We start from the raw sequence: 22,966 nt of genomic DNA on the forward strand, positions 1-22,966 counted from the left end.
CAATAAATGCTCAGTGGTTCGTTCACGGCTAAGTGTAAAAAAAACAAAAAACAAAAAAAAAACAAAAAAAAAAACGAACAAACAAAAAAAAAAAAAAACAAAACAACAAAAACAAACAAATAAACAAACAAACAAAAAATATATAGAGGTGGACAATACCTGCAAACATGACCTTTGTTCATTTAATTTTAAGTTCATATAAAAATTACGTAGAACAATAATATTACCAACAGTATGACTACATTTAATATTTCTATTTGACTTTATGTACAGTTGAAGTATAGAGCTATATGCCTACCTACATGCACATGTACATGTATAATGAGCCTATAGGCTATACGTCGTCATGTACCCACACGTATAGGCCCTACGTGGTTAAAACTTCATTTATGCTCTTCTTTTTCTGATGGAACCATAGTTGTTATGTGGAGGGGTTTTTGTCTCTTAAATTAAAACTGAAAGGAACATACGTTTCCTGGAGGAAAGGGAAAGACTAAAAACTGCATGAACTTAAATAGCTTTGTTAACTATCTGTCGATCGCCGACTACATGCATGTCAGAAATGTCAGAATTGTATGTCAGAAATGATAGCTGCTTCATTGTACCACTGAATTAAAGTATACTGTGTTTTTCTTGATTCTTTACTGTGTTATCTGATGTTAATTATTCGAACTGAGCTGCACACGCAAGCGGACACATTGAACGCGTTAGTTACGCGGGGGTTAAGCCAGTAGATGTAAGCTACCAAAATAAACACACGTGTCATGGGGTTGCAAGCAGTGCGCATGCGGCGAAAACGGAACTGGAGGGACGAAGAAAACATTTCTTTATGTGAGCGGACGTACTGGGTGCAGTTAAAAAAAGTTTCGTAATGCTGATATAAACAGTGTAAAACGAGCAATCAGTATGGGAGGCTGTTGTTCGGCCCAGGTAAATAATTTTCTAACCCTGAAAGTTTTTCAAAACCATGATCGGAGCAGAATGTCTATTGACGTCTATGAAGTCAGCCGAAATGACAAGCTGTTGTTGTTGTAGTAGTGTCATTGTTTTTTTTTTTTTACCATTGGATCTTGTTAATTTTTTGTAAATGGCAGCTCCGTCCACATTTAATTAGACGCATTATACGAGCGACACAAGACAAACATAGAACATGAACGTAGAATATGAAACTAAGGCAGATGTAATACATACACTGTGGGACTAATGACTGATATTAGTCCTAGGCCCGAAAGTGTCCAACTCCTTTTCTTATACTGGCCTACCGTCACGAAGCGAAGGTAACGAAAGTCAATGCCAATTGTCTTTGTTAGTGAACAAGCATCAAAGACCTGCTTTCCGCACCCACTGCACGGCCACCATATGCCCCTACATATGCATGCTTTTGCAATAGATTTATTATAGGCATGAAGGCCTCCACGGCCACTGCAGCCATGATGAGCAGGACACTGCTTCCACTGCTTCCCACTGTTCCACAACGAGCAGGACATGCGTGTTGTTGGAGTCTTGATGCTAGGCCAGTATAAGAAAAGGATTTTTAGTCTCTCAGACTTATAAAAGTCCCAGATACACTCTACTTACCTGAGGTTTCTCTGACGATATATTTGACAAAATTCTGCTCTGCCAGAAATGGCCCCAAACCAACATCAGAGAGTGCCCCATTTAAAAACCTGATGCAGTTACCTGCATGTGTCAAATATATGGAGGCTGTCAGTACAGCCGTTTGCTTTGAGCATCACCATGCGGTCAAAGTGGATGGTGTGCCAGTGCAGCTTAATGACATGTAGGGCTGAGCCTCTCACCAATGTGGTCGCTGTTAGTTCAAGTCCAGCTCATGGGCTCGTGGGAAGGTCTGCCAGCAGTCTGCGCATGGTCGTGCCTTCTGCCCAGTTTTCTTCCACCATAATGCTGGCTGCTGTGGTATAGTTGAAATATTTTATGAGTACAATGCAAAACACCTATAAAATAAATAAATAAATATTTGCTGTGTAATAAAAGTTTTACTTTAAAAGTTTTCATTGAGAAAGTCATTTGTCATGATAAAGAGGTGATCACATTAATCATGTGACTGTTTTACTTTGCAAAAAATATGCTTCTGTAGCTTAACAATAAATCTAATTACTGATTGAAAAGATGGTTTCTGTATTTACATGAGATGTATTTCTCAGAAGTAGGAAAATCATAACCATACAAGTGAAACAACCTGTAAACTGGACTTTTTTGGAAAGAATTTAAATACTCATTAATATTTTGACTATTACTTTTGCAGGTGGCCTGTTTTTGTGGCCCGTCCCCGTGTACTCTGTGCTGTCAATGCTGTCCTCCAATCAATGAGTCAACCAGTACTCGGATCATGTACACCATCCTGCTCATCATTGGCTTTGGTATAGCTTGTCTCATGCTCACACCACAGTTCCAACACGTACTCATTGAAACTGTAAGTATTTCTTATTTTATTTGCAGAGAATAACAATTGAATGTGAGGATGGCAATGTTCAAGAGTATTAAATATTTGCTGCTGCAAATTTCACAAATATTGACAACAGATCGCCTGCTCGCATGGTAGCCTTCAGGCGAGCGTATCATAGATGACAGTTTAAGAAGTCATTATTTAAACTTACTAATTTATTTATTTGATATGAGTTTTGTGCCCTGCTCAAGAATATTTCACTTAGTTGATGGTGGCCAGCAGGAAGAAACCGAGCAGAGCCCTGATGAAACCCACAACCATCCGCAGGTTTCAGTATGCAAATACATGCATTGTGCTCATTAACATATTTAAACAAATGGAACCCTCTTTACTTTGAGGAATCTATAAATATTATCAGTATTGGGTGTAATAGTTACAAATTAAATTTTCTCTCTTTCAGATACCCGAGTTCAATGTGACCTGTGTTCAGCTGAATGCAGGGGAGAACTGTGACAAGCTGACTGGATACAAAGCTGTGTACAGACTTTGTGCCGGGATGGTAGCGTTCCACTTTGTCTTACTCCTCATAGTGGTTTTACCCTGTATATCCACCAGTAACAGCTGGAGAGCAGAAATACATAATGGGTAAGAATTGTCTCCTCCTTTTTTGTTCATGAATATTGCTAAGTTTATGTCATAGGAGAGCAAAGAACACTGCAGTCAGCTTTGCACACAATCCTTTTCAGTATAAACTTATCCTGTCTTGAATGAATGAGAAAGAAAATGTTTTGTATTCGTGTGTGGAAAAGAAGAACTTTGGTTGCAGTGTTTATTCAAAATCTGTTGTGTCTTTGTATTACATTTAAATTTCTTGCATACATTACACATTTACAGCATATTTTTTGCACTGTAGATCTTTACATATACTAATGGAAAAAAGTAACTGTGCATCACAGAAAATGGGACAAAACAAAAGATGTTTGAAAAGTTATAAACCTAACCGTCAATAAACATTTAGCCAAGCATTTTTCATGAAATGTCATGTCACGTATCGCGCGTGGCACGTGCACCTCATGTATAATGACATGACTCACATCCTGCATGATGTTTGACACATGAAGTTCACACACCTGATTTCGAAAATTGAAGAACTGTTGATTATTCTTTAGCCTCTAAATGTTGTGGAAAACACGTTAACTTCAACATAAATTGTGCGTACAACATGCCACGGCTTACAGAAAATCAGCGTCTCCGCGCCGTGGGTATGCTGGAGACTGGAATGGCCCAGAATGAAGTTGCCAGACATTTTGGTGTCCATCGAAACACGATATCCTCTCTATGGCGACGTTTTCAACAGAATGGGAACACGAGAGATTTGCCCCGGTCCGGCCGTCCACGTGTGACGTCACGTCAGCAAGACAACCATATTCGGCTGACCCATCTAAGGAATCGATTCCAGAGTTCCAGTTTGACTGCTCGGACCATTCCTGACTTACGCCCAATCAGTTCCAGGACTGTACGGAACCGACTGCGGGAGCGCAACATCCGGCCCAGACGTCCTGCCATACGTCCGATTTTGCTCCAACGTCACCGACAGGCACGTCTTGTCTGGTGCAGACAACATCTACGGTACAGGAGACAAGATTGGGATGGTGTTCTGTTCACTGACGAGTCGAGATTTCATCTGGACGGCTCAGATGGCAGGGCAAGGGTGTACAGACGTCCTGGTGAACAGTATGCTGACGCGTGCGTTGTTCAACGTCGAGCGTTTGGTGGCGGCAGCGTTATGGTATGGGGAGGCATCACATCTCATGGGCGGACACAACTTGTCATTGTGAATGGCAATCTGACAGGCCTGCGATACAGGGACGAGATCATTCTGCCTCATGTGCAAGCGTTCATTCAAGGACATGGACGTAACATCACACTTCAGCAAGATAATGCCCGTCCACATGTCGCTCGTGTTGTGACGGATTTCTTGAGACAGCACAACATTCCGGTACTCCCTTGGCCAGCAGTTTCTCCTGACCTGTCCCCTATCGAGCACGCATGGGATGAAATGGAACGGCGATTACGTCAGGGCCCGAATAAGCCATTGACGTTAGCTGATTTGGGACAAATGTTGCTTCAGACATGGAACAACATTCCCCAAGCTTTCTTCACTCGCTTAGTGTCGTCTATGCGTCGTCGTTGTCAAGCCTGCATCAGCGCCAGTGGTGGACACATACGATATTGAGTTTGTGAACTGACTTTTGACACCACATCTCTTCGAGGGCGTATCATGATGCCTAGTGTCAAATCATAAAGATTTCGAGATTATCCTGTCAACAGTTAAACAGTGATTAAACAGAATACCAAAAATCATATTCTTATCTTAATTCATTAGAGCATGGCATAACTGCAGATGATGCACAGTTACTTTATTCCAGTAGTATATTATTCTGTTGAATTGGAACCAGGGAAGCTGTTTTTCTTATTGTTGGAGATGGACATGTATGTTTCTCAATACAGCACAGTTTTTCTTACAGAAAACATGACGTACATCACTTGTTTTCCATACATCATGTGGAAACAGCACTCTTTTTCCATACATTATGTACATGTACATTCAGAAACAGTGCTGTTTTCCTATATATGTGGATACAGCACAATGTTTTCTGTGCATATGGTAACTGCTGTTTTCCAATACATGTGGAAACAGCACTCTTTTTCCATACATTATGTACATGTACATTCAGAAACAGTGCTGTTTCCCTGTATATGTGGATACAGCACAATGTTTTCTGTGCATATGGTAACTGCTGTTTTCCAATACATGGGGGATACAGCACTCTTTTTCCATACATCATGTACATGTACATTCAGAAACAGTGCTGTTTTCCTATATATGTGGATACAGCACAATGTTTTCCATACATATGGTAACTGCTGTTTTCCAATACATGTGGATACAGCACTCTTTTTCCATACATCATGTACATGTACATTCAGAAACAGTGCTGTTTTCCTATATATGTGGATACAGCACTGATTGTTTTCATGCATGCAGGCACAGCAAGGTTGTGTACAGCTGCAGTTGTATGACTGATATTAAATATAATGACGATGACAATGTACATAAAGTTAATAAGTGGTCAGAAGTATATAAGTTATCTGATTATAACATCAGGAGAAATTGTCTGCTCAGTTGAGACGTGTCAGCTCTGAACCCTCGGTTTTAGAGTACAAAAATATGATATTGATATTGCTGTTGAACTGTACTCTTTACTTGTATCAATGCTGGTATATAAGTAGCCTCTGTGTCAGCCAGCAGTCTGGCTGTACAAATACCTTTTCTGATCAGTGTACTAATGATGTTGACCAATAGTAATGAAAGTCAACCCTGGCATACATACACTTGTATCTGTATAATTGTACTTCCTATACCCTTGGGTGTCAGGCCTAATGGTCCAATGGCTGGACATTGCCTCTGTATGCAAGGCCATCCTTAAAAATTCTTTGTTGGGTGTAACCCAAGGTTGAGCCTTTCTGAAAAATATGATAGCCCTATAAATACATAGAGTTTATTTTCTTTTATTATTCTGGCTATTAAATTGATGATGATAGGGATTTTGAAAGAAATTTACATCAGAGAGAAAAATAACAGCTGTCTAAATTTTTGAAGTAGGGCTCTCTTTTTTTTTTGGTTGGTCAGGTTAGGCCTAACTAACAGATTTTTTAATGGTGACCCAGTCCACATGGATGTTGATTTGTGCTTATCTTTTTCCTCACTGATCAGCTTTACAGATTTTAAAGTGACCTTTAGCTTCAATGTCAGAAGGTTGTTTCTAATAGAGTTCTTGGAAACAGATCTGTATCACAGTGGATATTAATGCAGGATATATGTGTCTGTGGTTACTGTATCTTCCACTTAATACGTCTGTAATGGTGTGCGTATAAAATTAGTCTCAGTATGTGTTCAAGAGGATATCACCATTAAGTTGATTTACCCTTGTACTACATGTACTGTAGTCATATTATTTATAATTAAATATGACTATGAGTCATATTTTTATGAGGTGACATATACTTTTAGCAGTTTCTCAGCAAAGTTACATTAACTAGGAAAAAAACAAACAAACAAAACAAGAACACCCTCCCCCTCATCCCAATAAATCTGATTTGATAATATGTATTACTTGGAGCAAAAACTCTTACTTGAACAGTACATTACTACATGTATTATGAAAGGCCAGAAGATCCAAGTTCTGTACAATAGGCATGAATGTGCACACTCATTTGTATGCATGCCACACATATTCTCACAATACATTACTGTATACATTACATGAATCTTTGTTCGCATACTGTACGACATATAAACATTTTTTTTTTACGTCCAACATTTCCCTGAACACATAGAATGTGTCAGCTGTGTTAATAAGCAAACTGCTAACTCTAAATGTAATCATGATATTGGAGATGCGAGGTTTATGTTGATAAACATGTATAACATACATGTATCATAAGGTTATATACAGGGGTTGATCTACACACTGACTGGCACAGCATTCTGATTCACGTGCCTACTGCATACACACAGATCATCACGGGTCGTCAAACATGATAAAATATGATTATACATCTAACTACCCTAAATGACCTAACATTTCGTCCATGACTAATTTGCTCCTTTTTCTGGATTCTGGGATTTCTGTTAATTTTTGATAGGTGCTTTGAGACGTGTTTGGAAGGTAGGATGATATCATACTGGTGAAAACTTAAATTTTAGCACCAGAGGTGATATCTCATGACATTTATTTGCCTAAAAAAATGCTCTTTTGAGGTAGAATTTTTAGGTCATTTAAGGTACATCTAAGTTACATTGGGTCTTTTCTTACATAGAAACTTACACACGAATGTCCACATGGATTTATTTATATATAGACACCTTTTTCTTCTAATTTTAGAATATATGTTCTCATCTTTCCAATCAGTCAAAGTCATAATTTATGTAGACGGAGTGAGCAGCGACTCTGTCTTATTCCCAACAATGCATCACTATCTTTTTTTCTTCAAGCAGGTGGGCCCATGGTTTTTAGTTGTAATTTTTCTTTTTCGTATATACTGTACTTAATACATGTAATATGCAGAACAAATGGTTTATTTCCGTGTTCATATCGGCAGTGATGAAATACTACATAGATAAAATTAGATTTCAAAGTCATGGATCCGTTCCAAATTAATGTACAGGAGCTTAGGCTATCATACATTTACGTTATTAGTTTTTGTGTGTGAAGCCTCATGACCATAATGATGGCCATCTGCCCACCATCTCAGTATACTTTCAGGCTGATTTCACACTTTTTTTTCTCAAAATTTATAGCTCTCTATAAACCATAGGCTGTGTTTGGGGGCATCAAATGTGCTTTATTTGAGATAAGATGAGATATATTTAACATTTCAGATCAGGTGAGGTTTTAAACACTTTCAGTAACAGCCTGATTTTTTTTTTTCTTAAATTCAAATGTGGATGGACAGATCCCTTTGTTTGCTTCACAGACAAATATTCCAGGGCCTGACCTCAGCCGATTTAGAAAACCACATATGTATGTAGGGTTTGGGCGACCAAACAAGCAATCATAACAAGAAATCGATACTATATCTGGTATAATTGGTTTCTTTGTGGGGAATTGTTCTTAAACGGCACAATGACAGTCATGGATTTAGTATGTAAAAGTGTTGTATGTAACAGGTATGTGTATGTGGAACTCTTTATGCAAACATGGAACTCTCTATGCAAGCCTATGTAACATTGAATGCTAGAACATGTTTTCTGAGCATTACTCATAAAACATTACTTGAAATTGTTATTTTTTTTTTTTTGTAATAAAATCAAAATATTGTCTGACCAAGTAAATTCTGGGTAAGTTATTGTACAACACATTTCAAATAAAATAATGGAAAGGAACATCCCAAATTTATTGAATTATTAAAATTTTGACATTATATAAAGTCAAAGATCTCTTCAAGATCACGGGGCTAGTCCTTGCATTGTAACCTGATCAGCGGACTGAAGGTTGGATGTTCATAGTAGCTGTCAATCATAAGTCACTGGGTACAGACGTATAGGTGTGGGTGGTACATATATATACACATGCTATAACCTGAGAGCTCTAAGATCAAAGGTGTGTACAGTGCTGTTAAATAATTATCATATGTTTTAGAAACAGTGCCTGTTATTTCTGTCCTCTCCAGTACTTGTAGTACAAAAGATGCCTGTGTAAACCACTTTGCTGTACAAGGCTATTTTTTGTGTATTACACTCTTTTCTGTGTGCACATGGGATATTGTGGTTTTATTTTGAGGTGACATGAATTTGCTTCTGATTCTGATGTGTCAGGTTCATGAGTAAGTGCAGTGATTTGTATGGAGGAACAGTAATGCTTTGTCAGACTTCCCCCTCACATATAACTATATATATATATATATATATATATATATATATATATATCTGTCATGAAATCTTAATGCATATATGTACGGCCTAGCCTTGGCTATTAAGACATCAAGAATTATAAATGTCAGCTTCTCTCAGATGTTTAGAATCCTCTAACAGTCTTCTGATCTGATCCCTCTTTAATAGATCTACCTATTAGTATAATCCAGCAGAAATCCATTACAACTTATCAGTAGCAGATTTTAATGTTTGTACCTCTTTTGTATATGGTCACGCTCACCCAGAATTTACATTATTTTTAAGGTGCATTTATTGTATTACGTTGGAAATTTCCTGTAATTATGTAAAGTAATTCCTGTTAATTTCTTATTATTTGATGTTGTGTATATATTGGAATTAGCTGCAGCCTTTATAATTAGGAAACACTGGAGAATCATTTGATGACTGTAATTCTTCAACCTTTTTGGATGTTTGCAAGATGTGTATTTAAGCAAATTCTGAAGGCATTATTCTCTGTAGAGTGATAAATTTATACTTTTCGAGAAGTCCTGAAATCCGCCAATCCAATCAATGTAGTTCTGTCACCAAAAACAAATCATAGGTGTGGATAAATTGCTCTGAGAGTTGCTCTTTCATATGCTAAAAGGTTGAGGAATTAGGGTGTAGGCATTAGCAAGATATAGCTACATGTATGTTGCTTTTCTGTATCACCAGCTTAGAACACAGGTACTGTATATGCACTTCTGAACACAAGCTCTTGGAATTACTTCTTTGTGATAAAAACAACATGATGTGCAGTGACTGACAAGCCTTCTCATTTGTTCTGTTTGCACTGTTACGCACCCACTCACTCAAAAACATATGTAGAGACAATTATATCTAGATGATAATGATTTCAATTTTTGACACAGAAGACTGGACTGATCTATATGGCTCAATTATATACTGTATATCTTTTTTTGTGTTTTTTTGTCACATGTACAAAGTACAGGCCTGGCTTATGTAGTGCCCGGCGTGGTGTCGGCGTCCAATAACAAGGAAAGCAATGTTAAAGAAAATGTTAGGAGTGGTGTCTCATAAATTACATATGTCAAGCACAATAGCATGGTTAAATATTACTGAATTCCTGACTTTGTGTGTTGTATATTTTGAAATCAGTGTTAAACAAAATGTTAGGGGTGGTATCTCACTGCATTTGCTGGGCTCAGGGCTTACACACATGTAGAGCACAATAGCATGAGGGGGATATTCCATCGTTGGTACACTGTGTGCATGTGACATACCGTAAATTACTGAATTCCTGTATTATGTATTAGAATCAAGGTAATCAAAATGTTAGGTGTGGTATTTCAAAAAGTACTGCATTTATTGTCCTCAGGGTTTACACACATGTAGATCACAATAGCATGAGGGGGGATATTCCATCGTTGGTATGCTGTGTACATATTAAATGCCCAGAATAACTGAACTCATGACTTAATGTATTGTGTATTAGAATCAAGGTAAATGAAATGTTAGGAGTGAGATCTCAAACTGTACAGAATGTATTGACCTGAAATTTTACATGCATATGAAGCCCAATGACACAAGGGGGATGTTCCATTGGTGATGCTCTGTGTGCATATTAATACCGTAAATTACCAAATTCACGATATCAGCACTTCATGTAATGAGCTGAAGTTTTGCATTCTTGTGCCTCCTACAGGCGAGCTCTTTGGTAGCCTAGCTACCAAATCAAATTTTTCTTTTGTTTGTAAATTTGCTTTATATTATAGTATTTGTTGACATTGTACATGGAAGGTTTATGGTGGAAAAGGAAGGAAAGGCTTGTGTCAACTTTACCACCCAGGACTATCATCGTCCAATAACTCTGTTCTGGAAATCAAACATTTCCATACATTTACGGTGTATTTCTAATCAGGAAAATTTGAGAGGCAAATGGTAATGCATGTATATGTAGTTCATGTGGTTCGCAGGCTTCTGATTTCATTTCATGTTGTGGTTGTGTTCTACTATAGAGAAATAGATGAAATTTCTGTCTCAGCCTAATTTTTGTCATCTTTTCTGCTCTGTTCAAAAGGTACTGGTTGTTCAAGTTTGTGGGGATATGTGCTTTGTGTGGTGGAGCTTTCCACTTACCAATCAACTTTGGGCTAGGTAAGACACATTGCTAATATGAAAACATAATACATGTACATATGTACGTGTCTGTTGGTGCTGTGGTGAGAAGTAGCCCTGTGTGTGTTCATCTGTGTGTGGTGGTAAATGGTATCACATATATATGTAGTTGTACCATGCACCATGCAATCTGGCTGTAGACTGGGCAGCGACTGAGAGAGGGAATAACGTGCCTACCTGTCATTTGCTGGGTATACAAGGTGCAGGTTCAAAACCAGTGTTGGACAGGGAATTTGGGGATTCCTCCTCTCACACTAATTATTGTGGTAATTTGGTGACACTAACCTGTCCACAATGCTCATGGGGCCGTCTGCATATTCTAATGTTCATTAAAGTCCACTTGTCTGCCACGGATATTGGTACATGTATTCATGTCGCACTTTAATAGAAAAGTTCATAAAACACTTTCGTTGGTTTAACCCGGGCTCTCCAGCAACCTGCGGATGGTCGTGGGTTTCTCCCAGGCTCTTCTCGGTTTCAACCCACCATAATGCTGGCAGCCATCATATAAGTGAAATATTCTTGAGTACAGCATAAAACACCAATCAAACAAATAAATGCTGATTCATGATTTTGTACTGAGTACTGTTACAAACTAAAATTAAGTGGGTTTGCTGTGATTTGAAAATACATACATGCCCTTAACGATATATGGGTATATGCCCATCTACAGTACCTGCAAGATGAGGAACACATGCAGTCATTAGAGTTACGAATGTATATTCAGTGAGATTAGCCAGGGAATTTTATAATTAAATTAGTGGTTTATCTTTGTTTTATTTGAAACTGAAATACAATTCCTGGGCTGTCCAAGAGGGTTGACACCCTTAATACCCCCTCCATAAATATGCCAACAGAAATATAGGGTAAATCAAGAAACCTCAATGCCTCTGTAGCCCTTACGTGAAAATTCTGCTTGGCTAGTTTTGTATTTAGTTCCAACGTGACAGGTTGTTCATGAAGTAGTTATGCGCCTTTTTTTCATTTTAAAAAAAGGCGATTTTACCTGCATATGTATGGATTGAGGTAAACGAGAAAAAAACAAAGGAAAAATGTGATTTTGAGTTGAAAATATGTATGCTATGAGTTATCCTCTAGCACTTATTATGTCAGGTACAGGTTAAGTGTGTGACTATATTAAAATTTATATGTATGTATAGATTTATTCTTGATATGATTTATGTATAAGTGGACTTAATAGTATAAAGTGTGTGCTTGTCTGTTTCAGTGTGGATGTATGTAGGGATGGTTGGTGGGTTTTGCTTCCTCATATTGCAGCTTATTTTATTGGTGGACTTTGCCCATTCCTGGAATGCCAGCTGGTAAGACAAATCGAGTTCTGTATTATACATACATAATATGATATTTATGACTGATACATACACACAGTGCAGACTGTTATTTTATTGCTACACTTTGCTCATTCCTTGAATGCCAACTGGTGAGAAAATCCAGAAAAATAAATTATGTAGGCCTATTTTTGTGAGAGGTCCTGACACAAGCAGTGTAGACTATGATATTTATTGTGAACAAACACAAGTGTTTAGAGGTTTAAGACCAGAGTGTGGTACACATAGTTGTGTGCTACTCGCCAATCCCAGCCTTGGACAGGAAATTTGTAGATTTTTCCTTTAACTTCGTAGGGTCTTGCTGAAAATAAGCATTGGATGACAGTTGTAAGACCATTTGCTGCGTCTAATGGCTTGGTGAAGACCACTTGGGTGAGGATATCTGTGCATAATATGTGGGAAAGTTCATCACAAACTTGCCAGAGTCTGGTGGATTAGGCCAGACATTCCAGCTTTAAAATTTCAGCTCCACACTTAAAAAAAACTGACAGCCGTGGTGTATGAAGTGAAAAATTTTTGAAGTGAAGTAATTGTTGAACAACAATCAAGCACATGTGCATGTAAAGATATCAGCCAATCAACCCCCAGGAGTGTAGCTGTTGTTGAGGGGGATGTGGGCGTATCAGTATTCAGGCGTTTCATGTACATGTATATCACTGTGATGCATGAGCTCCCACACCCTACACTTCATATACAGAATCAAAACTTGTCTATAATTTACAGCTTTATTTTCGCTCTAATGTCTACTTTATCATTAAAATATTGTGGGGATTTCTTCTCTGCACTACAAGAGTTACAAATGTCATGAATGTGTATGGAAATCAACTCTTGATCTTTACTGTTATTTTTTCTTGAACAGGACTGGCAGCAGGCATGGGCGGAAAAATAATTTAGGATTTGCAGGTACGTGCATTTTTGTTTAAATTTGTATTTAAATATTTTGTATAGGTTGTCTATCCAACTTTAATACAAATAGTAAATTGTATTTATGCTTAGTAAATACAGATATAACGAAAAAAGATATGTGTATTTGATTTTCCGTTGTTTGTGCACATGTATAATAAGTTTTCATGCATATGTATAGGATGGTAAGCTTAAAGTGTTTAAATCAAATACATGTATAAGTATTAACATTTCTGGTTATCTGTTGTTGTATGACCATTGCTGTCTCATGAGCACAGACTGTCCTGTTTTATTTATATAAAGGTTGAGACTGCAGTGGAATGCAATGTGCAACAATGTAGAAAATGTAGATTTTTTGATTGTATCCACTGTATACATGTGTACACCTATATTTAGATTTAAAGGTGGAGAAAACATAAAAATGACATAAAGTTCAAATGAAAGAGTGTGAAAAGTTATTTCTGAGTGTGGCCTTCAAGATTTTTTCCGATTTTTCCTTAAGGAGAAAAAGACACTTGAAAATAATGTTTGAACAGTGGGTATTTGGGACCACCTTTTGGTATTTATAGTCTTTGTTTAATAATGTCATAAATGAGGATGTAACACAGGTTTAATAAATATTTTGTACTAGAATTTGATCTTTTCAGCTAACAAATGCATTAAACCTCAATTTGGATCATATTTATATTTTTAATATGTTCCTAAATATTATCATTATTTAGGTTAAATGCATATATTTCGATATAAACAACAGATTTACATTCAAGCAAATTTATTAGACAAGCATCACATTTTTATTTAGAACATTATCATGCAACAACGATAAATACCAAAAGTTGGTCCCAAATACCCACCATACAAAAATATTTTCAAACACTCTTTTCTCTTGAAAAAAAAATCCCCCAAAATATTAAAAGATCATATTTCCAAATAAGTTTTGACACTCTTTCATCTGATTTTGGCATCATTTTTATGTTTTCTTCTCCTTTAAAGAAGAAAATGTACCACAGTACCAGATGTAATATGTATTTAGTGTTTTACTGACGATATTATCACTACCTCTTTACAGGGACCATTCTATGTTCAGTGTTTTTCTTCATGGCCTCCATCGTTGGCTCGGTGTTATTGTTTGTATTTTACACCCGCCATGATGGCTGCGAAACCAACAAAGTGTTTATAGGAGTAAATGCTGGGCTATGTGTTGTCATGACCTTCCTCACCTTAATGCCCTGCACACAAACTAGTAAGTACATCTACAACATTACATTTAATAGTGACAGTAAATTATAGTAAGTTAACGGATACATGTTAGGATACATGAGTTTTGAGTTCAAACACTTTTGTTGTTAAAGGTAAAAATATTCCTTCTATATTATATGACTATATCATGTGAAGTTCAAGTCAAGATCATGCCTGTTTTCTTCTCCAGCCGTACGTGAGGAGATCTGTCAGCAACCTGCGGATGGTTGTGGGTTTCCCCCCGGGGTTTGCTTCATTCTCTCCCACCATAATGCTGGGCACTGTTGAATAAATAAAGTATTCTTGAGTACTGCGTAAAACACAAATCAAATAAATAAATAAATCAACTGACTTGTTAAAAATGTTAGTTAACTTTTTTTGACATTATTTTACACACAGATGACAGGAACTTCTTGAGCTTACAAACACTTCTCAATTTTTTTATCTTTCCTCAACTCTAAATGACTTTTTGTGAAATTTTTTTTTCCGGTGCCCATGTTATAGTGAATGCAATCAAAAATAGTTGCCTAATATTTGTGAAAGGTCACATCGTTCAGTAGGACCTTTTTTACCTTCAGCGATGGAAGAGTCAGATCAAGATACTCTCATATTAGTTTACATTTCTTTATATGCAGTAGTATTCATATGTTCAGCTATTTCTTGCTGGTCACAAATGACAGACATCATTTTCATGTAACAGTTATCATGTTTGTTATCTAATGTGTTTCAAAGCTGCCAACTCATTTTAGTATCAATATTGTGTTACATTTGTATACGTATGTTGTAATGCTGCTTGTCATGTGTTACAGATGTGTCTGTGGTGTATATTTGCAGCTAACCCCAATGCCAGTTTCCTGCAGGCTTCTCTCATCAGCTTATATGTTGTCTACCTCACCTGGTCCTCTCTATCCAGTGAACCACCTGAGGAAAGTGAGCGACATTATTATATCCCCTTTAATAGTCTGAATGGTTATTGGTTTAAGCCATATTATGCTCAGGAAAGTTTCATTTCAATGATGGCAGTTTGGGCCTAGTGAGGTTATTGCTGTTGGCTGATCAGCCAATCAGCCAATCAGCACCTATGGAAATGACATGTGAGTTCATACAAGATGGAGGCTACATGTACCTAAGATGTAACACAACTTTTTGAGGTCACATGATGACTTTGAACGTATCGTGTGACCGTCTTCAAAAATGGACAGCAAATGTTGCTCAAGTGTGGGTAATTTATATTGCAGGTCATTTGACACTGGGATCTAAAAGTCTTATTTTCAACAACTACATGTAATATTGTCCGTGTGTCCGGCTTTAAGGGTCATTAAGCTGACTGTAATCAGTCTTTGGAAAGAATTGACCAGGCTTTTACAAAAGTAAAACTGTGTAAAGCTTAGCCAGCTTATCATGGCTTACCCTGTTGGCTGTTTGGCTGTTCTGATTTGCAGCAAACTGATTTGTAGAAGAATTCATGATGATAATTGTTCAATTGACTTGAAAATATAAATAAATTAAGCTACTGTGTATAAGTATCACAGAAAGATATTTTCTTCTTCATTTTCGTTTATGACAAAGTTGATAAACGAAGGGCGATAACTCTCACAAGAGACAGTCAAACCAAAACAACAGATGCCTGGTGCGTTTTCAGCTTTAAAATGACCTTCATTTGCTGATTAAAGCTGATTTATTCTTATTTTTCCAAAATCAATAAATAAACTTTCTAAAATGGGACTGATAACACTTTTAAAGCCAAATTTGTTTCCTTGTACATGTCCAAGCCACACATGAGGATTAAAGGCTTTCGGGCTATCCTTCGAAATCTAAGACAAAAAGCTTTAGTCGCTAGCCAAATATTTTCTTTGGTGAAAAGGGGTAGTCAAAATTACTAGTCGTCTAACTGAGTTAGCCATCTAAGCTTAGCTTGGAGACTTTTTGCGAGACGCGTCCCTGTGCCTATTGGTCATCAGTGGGAAAGACTAATCCAACTACTTGTACATGTAGCTCTCATTCTCCACTTTGTTCGTCTCTTTTTCCCAGTGACAGCTTTCAATAACATACAGGCTAGCGCTTCAGCACAAACAGCTGGTACCAAGAAGCCTATGTCCATCTCTGGACCGGGCCAGTCATTCACCACGTTAAACATGACAGGTCACATGTGTCGCCCGGCGCCTTCCTTCGCCCACGGTGACCTCATCTCAGCCTATGCTGGACTACTAATAATGTTCATTATGGCCATATATGCCAGGTAGGCTCATTGATTTTTATTTTATAATGCAACCACATTGCACAGTAGAAGAAAAAAAAACATTGATCAGTTGTATTATATTCTGCTCAGAAGCATGGTAAATATCCATGTTTGTTGTTTTTATATATTTCTTTTGTGAATAACTTCATTCAAAATTTTTCTTTCATCATTTATTGCATACATGCAGTGCGTTTTTAAAGGTAAAAGAAGAGTTTTCTGTGTTTCATTGTTGATCTGGCACTCATTCTGTTTATGGTTGTCATTGATCTGCTTGTGCAATAATTCAGAAATGTATGCAAGGCACTGGATAATGACATGTGTCACTGTAATGTAGAGTATTGTCTTTCATCTAAAGTCTAACATTTTTCAGTTCTCAGATTTTGCTTGATTCTGATCAATTCACATCAGTTTTTTTGTGAAATTTGATTAACTTTGAATGAGAGAACGTCAAGCGTTTGCATCAAAATTATTATTTTAAGGCGTTTATGTGCGTTCAAAAATCTGATACTTTAGGTGAAATATAATGGTCCAAATTATGACCAGGACTAATATGACATTAATTAAGATTTTTGTAAACGATCATCTGTGTATATTAGTATGGCGGCTCTAGCTATTTTCTTTTATTTCCTGCATTCAGTCTCCGGACATCCCATGAAGCTCACAAGTTAGGCATTCCCAGACGTAGACAAGTGGTAAGTTTTCTTCTGCATTATACATCACTGCGCTTCTGTTGTACAAAATATTTGGATAGACTGCCCCTCTGTTTTGTAAAGTTGATTACAGTCATTATATGTGTACATTGTTTTGTATAAGGTTTCAATACAGTTTCTGTTATAAATTTAATAGTCTAATTAATTTGTAGGTTCTTGGAATGATAGTTTGTTGACCAAAAAAAAAAAAAAAATTGATTCTTTCTTTGTTTCACTTCTCCACAGATAAACACCTGCTGTTGTTGTTGCACTATAACCAAACGTACGTATCAAAGTTTAAATAAATGGCTGCATTTGATGAGCCATGTACTATTTGATTGTTTTTCTACATTGAAGTTATTAAGATAATTTGACTTTTACTGTGCTGCAGTGGTCAGATTAGCGAAGTTTACCAAGGGACAGTGGATTTTAAGAAATCTGATGACTAAAACAGCAGGTATAAAACCAGTGGGTGCTACCGTAATGACCCGAAATATTTGACCGAAATGTCAGCCAACCAACGCTTCCCCGGTTGTCTGAAGTTTACCAGCTACATTGTATCAGTGAATGCACAACACAGAAGACGTTTTTTTTCCGTTCACAGCCCCATAAGTGTTGTCTTTATCACCTTTGACAACTTCGTAATTTATTTATTTTTTAAATATTTGAGTACGCTCGCTTGGCTACAGTTTGACACCTCCTCACCTAAATTTCCACACAATGTTATGTTATTTTTTAAAAATTCTGTGGGGCAATACAGTGCAAGATACAATCATTTCAGCAGTATCTTGACATAAATTTACAAGTGACTATATTTTCTGGAATGGAATTTAAATGTTTTTGTACTTTATAATCTCATTCGTAAATGTCACCAGACATGTACTTCCAGATTAGTTTTTGGGGAAAATACTACGGTTGGAAAGTAGACGCTAAGAGCAGCAGATCGTGCAGATTATTACTGCAACTGAGTGAACATATCGTAAATAACATGAAAGATAGAATGGCAAGTTCGCAAAACCCACCATCTCCAAGGACGGCAGAGAATAGCTTAACCCAACAAGTTTTCCCGATATAATTTTCCAGTAAAGGCGGGTTCTCTGCACACTGTTGACATTATGCTAGATAGGCCTACATTGGTTCTTCAGGTCAGTCAATGTCTCGTTGAACAGCGACCAGCAGTACTTTCATACTGTGACAGTACAGATTAAATTCACACCGGGAGGAAATTGCAGATATCTATTGATGATTTCCAGTGGTCAGTTATTTGGGTGGTCAGTGTTTTGTGGTCATTACGGTATGCATAGTTAATAAGGACCATATCCAGCCATCGGTTTATATTCACAGTTAAGAAAATAATATGATCCCCAACTTCAATGGTACAAAGCTTCTTCATTTTAATTCACAATTTCCCCAGGCTGTCACCAATGACATCACATATACATATCTCATATTCTACACCTAGAAGCACAACTATAAACATCCAGTAGTTTCCCGTAAATCTGTTTTTACCGTCAAAACCTGACCAGTGTAAAAGGGACATGCTTGACTCCATACGAAATCATGCAAGCAAGTTTAAATATATCTGTGCTCTTCATTAGGAAGTTCACCAGAATTAATGCATATAATTGTTAATGAAGCAGTAACTTTTAAGGGTTTGTTTTGTTGTTCATATGTATTTGCAAATTACAAATTACTTGGGCCCTGTTCCAGAAATAAAGCAACCACAGGCTGTTGAAGTTCACTGGGTATACTGTTGCAACATGGAGTCATTATTGAAACATGTCTTCTTGTAGCTACAATCAACTTTAATTACCTGTGGCTGTTTTGCCAGTGCTCTAACCTATATATTATGAAAGTCGGATCTAATGGATTTTTCAGGTGACAATCCATCAGAGTTAGGGGGCCAGAGAGTGATCCTTAATGAGGTGGAGGGAGTGGTCTACAACTATGCCTTCTTCCATGTGGTCTATTTACTGGCAATATTATATGTCATGATGCAGCTGACCAACTGGTACAGGTAAGCCTTTCTGTGTGTCATGATACAGCTCACCAACTGGTATAGGTAAGCCTTTCTGTGTGTCATGATGCAGCTGACCAGCTGGTACAGGTAAGCCTTTCTGTGTGTCATGACACAGCTGACCAGCTGGTACAGGTAAGCTTTTCTTTGTGTCATGATACAGCTGACCAACTGGTACAGGTAAGCCTTTCTGTGTGTCATGATACAGCTGACCAAACTGGTACAGGTAAGCCTTTCTGTGTGTCATGATGCAGCTGACCAACTGGTACAGGTAAGCCTTTCTTTGTGTCATGATACAGCTGACCAACTGGTACAGGTAAGCCTTTCTCTGTCATAATACAGCTGACCAAACTGGTACAGGTAAGCCTTTCTGTGTGTCATGATACAGCTGACCAACTGGTACAGGTAAGCCTTTCTGAGTGTCATGATGCAGCTGACCAACTGGTACAGGTAAGCCTTTCTCTGTGTCATAATACAGCTGACCAGCTGGTACAGGTAAGCCTTTGTGTGTGTCACAATACAGCTGACCAACTGGTACAGGTAAGCCTTTCTCTGTGTCATAATACAGCTGACCAACTGGTACAGGTAAGGCTTTCTCTGTGTCATGATGCAGCTGACCAACTGGTACAGGTAAGCCTTTCTGAGTGTCATGATGCAGCTGACCAACTGGTACAGGTAAGCCTTTCTGAGTGTCATGATACAGCTGACCAACTGGTACAGGTAAGCCTTTGTATATGTCATAATACAGCTGACCAACTGGTACAGGAAAGCCTTTCTGTGTGTCATAATACAGCTGAACAACTGGTACAGGTAAGCCTGTCTGTGTATCATGATACAGCTGACCAACTGGTACAGGTAAGCCTTTCTCTGTGTCATAATACAGCTGACCAACTGGTACAGGTAAGCCTTTCTCTGCGTCATAATACAGCTGACCAGCTGGTACAGGTAAGCCTTTCTGTGTGTCATGATGCAGCTGACCAACTGGTACAGGTAAGCCTTTCTGAGTGTCATGATGCAGCTGACCAACTGGTACAGGTAAGCCTTTCTGTGTGTCATGATACAGCTGACCAACTGGTACAGGTAAGCCTTTCTGTGTGTCATAATACAGCTGACCAACTGGTACAGGTAAGCCTTTCTCTGCGTCATAATACAGCTGACCAGCTGGTACAGGTAAGCCTTTCTGTGTGTCATGATGCAGCTGACCAACTGGTACAGGTAAGCCTTTCTGAGTGTCATGATGCAGCTGACCAACTGGTACAGGTAAGCCTTTCTGTGTGTCATGATACAGCTGACCAACTGGTACAGGTAAGCCTTTGTATGTGTCACAATACAGCTGACCTACTGGTACAGGTAAGCCTTTCTGAGTGTCATGATGCAGCTGACCAACTAGTACAATTAGTTGTGATTATTATTATTTTCTTTGTTTTTGTTTATATTACAAATTATTACTAGTAGGATAACTACGTATCACTCCTATATACAGTATAAATACTTTCTACTGCATGTGACTATGTTGTTGTTGTTGTATTTTTTGCAGGCCTGAGGATTCTGACATTAACCATTTTGGCCTGAACTGGTCAGCTGTTTGGGTGAAGATAGCCTCCAGCTGGGCATGTATACTCATCTACACATGGACACTATTTGTGCCGCGGTGTTGCCCCGGGAGAGACCTGCGCTTCTTGCACTCACCCCCTCAGTCTGAAGTGGAAGCGGCCGTGGATGCAAGGGACCCTCTGGAAGCAGAAGAGCTACAGACCAGACAGCCTGGGGTGCCATCTCCAAGCCAAGAAACAAACGTGTGAAAGTTAAGTGGTGGGCAAACATTTGTGAAGAGTATACAATCAGATCTGACAACCTTTAGGTTTTTAGGTTTGTGAAAGCGGCAAGTATATAGGCTAGTGAACGCATGTAAGTTTTGAGGAAATGATTATACTTGCTTTAGGACCAATTCTACCTTTCTGATAAAACATGTTTGTTAACATGTATGCCCCGTACATGCACATGGTATCATATGGTGATGTACTGTAAATATTGTGACTACAGTACAAGGTGATTCTCATGCATTAAAAGTATTGTACTTCAAGCAAGTCTTGCATTCTGTAACAATCCCAGAAGTGGTGTGAAGTGCTGGGCGGGCAGCAGTCAGTACGAGCAGAAATGGTAATGCTGTGAAAATTCAGAAACAGGACGAATCTGGAATGCACTGAAGTGTGACTTGTCTGTTCATGTGCATTTCAAGCACCTGTATCTGTACCATTGTTATCTATACATGTATTTGTTCTGAATTAAACGGTTTTGTTAAGTCTACATTCATGTACATGTATACATGTAGTACATTAGTTTTAAAATGTTGCAGCCACTTGCATCCCATTTGTATATTCATCTCAAGTTTGATACCTAAAGATACATCATGTGGTTGACACCTGCATGTATTAGACATCGGGTTAACACCTACATGTATTAGACATGTGGTTGACACCTGCAGATATTAGACATGTGGTTGACATCTCCATGTATTAGACATGTGGTTGACACCTGGGTGTATTAGACATGTGGTTGACATCTGCATGTATTAGACAAGTGGTTGACACCTGCATGTATTAGACATGTGGTTGACACCTGCATGTATTAGACATGTGGTTGACACCTGCATGTATTAGACATGTGGTTGACACCTGCATGTATTAGACATGTGGTTGACACCTGCATGTATTAGACATGTGGTTGACACCTGCATGTATTAGACATGTGGTTGACACCTGCATGTATTAGACATGTGGTTGACACCTGCATGTATTAGATGTGTTGTTGACATGTAGAAGTATACGTGTGATCCCTATAAGTTTATGTAGGATCATTAACAATTAAAAAAAATAATTAAATTCATTGGAACTGGTGTAGGAAGATGTTCTCTTTGATATAAAATTTGCAGGTATGTGCCATACAAATCTCCACAATAGATTTAAATTCAAGTGCTATTTTATCCTTGACATTAGAGAAAAAAGCTTGTTTTTTGAGAAGCATGTGGTTTGGACAGGTTTAGTTACTTATAGACCAAGGACTGATAATATCTTGATTTATTAACATCTTGTCCATCTGGCTGGCGATCTGCAGCATCTCCCTCGTTATAACACACTTCATTACAACACATGCTTAAATAAAACGCCTCTGGCCATATGTGGAAAGGTCTGCCAGTAACCTGGAGATGGTCATGGGTTTCCGGGCTCTGCCTGGTTTCCTCCCACCATAATACTGGCCACCGTCGTATATGTGAAATATTCTTGAGTATGGTGTAAAACACCAATCAAATAAAACACAGTCTCATGTGTCACCCATATTTTTCACACGTTAAAAAATTTCAATATGGGAAACCTTCAGAGATTGTAAATTGTTGCCACTTAGAAGCTTGTTTATCATGTAATTAGTCAATGAAAACTATGGATTGTATATGTTGATTTGGCTTACAGTTACCATCCAAGGTGTCTTTTTCAAGCATTTTTTGAAGG

General features: G+C 37.9%; 1 protein-coding gene across 1 annotated transcript; it reads left to right on the top strand.

The window, feature by feature from the left end:
- The first annotated feature begins 820 nt into the window (after positions 1-820).
- On the top strand, positions 821-21,262 carry LOC135473213 (serine incorporator 5-like). The gene is made up of 13 exons (XM_064753057.1): positions 821-930; positions 2,267-2,434; positions 2,868-3,052; positions 10,927-11,003; positions 12,253-12,346; positions 13,233-13,276; positions 14,346-14,519; positions 15,350-15,445; positions 16,547-16,754; positions 17,392-17,446; positions 17,690-17,726; positions 19,322-19,460; positions 20,998-21,262. Exons 1-13 carry the CDS (start codon positions 907-909, stop codon positions 21,260-21,262), a joined length of 1,566 nt encoding a protein of 521 aa, XP_064609127.1. The 5' UTR covers positions 821-906.
- The last annotated feature ends 1,704 nt before the right edge of the window (positions 21,263-22,966 follow it).

The sequence above is a fragment of the Liolophura sinensis genome, chromosome 8 (assembly GCF_032854445.1).
Source record: "Liolophura sinensis isolate JHLJ2023 chromosome 8, CUHK_Ljap_v2, whole genome shotgun sequence".
Taxonomy (NCBI): Eukaryota; Metazoa; Mollusca; class Polyplacophora; order Chitonida; family Chitonidae; genus Liolophura; species Liolophura sinensis.

Excerpts from the sequence above, each read along its gene's own strand:
- LOC135473213 (XM_064753057.1), top strand. The coding sequence starts at position 907 with ATGGGAGGCTGTTGTTCGGCCCAG. Across the intron at positions 3,053-10,926 it reads AGAGCAGAAATACATAATGG|GTACTGGTTGTTCAAGTTTG; the intron begins GTAAGAATTGTC and ends TCTGTTCAAAAG. Across the intron at positions 12,347-13,232 it reads CATTCCTGGAATGCCAGCTG|GACTGGCAGCAGGCATGGGC; the intron begins GTAAGACAAATC and ends TTTCTTGAACAG.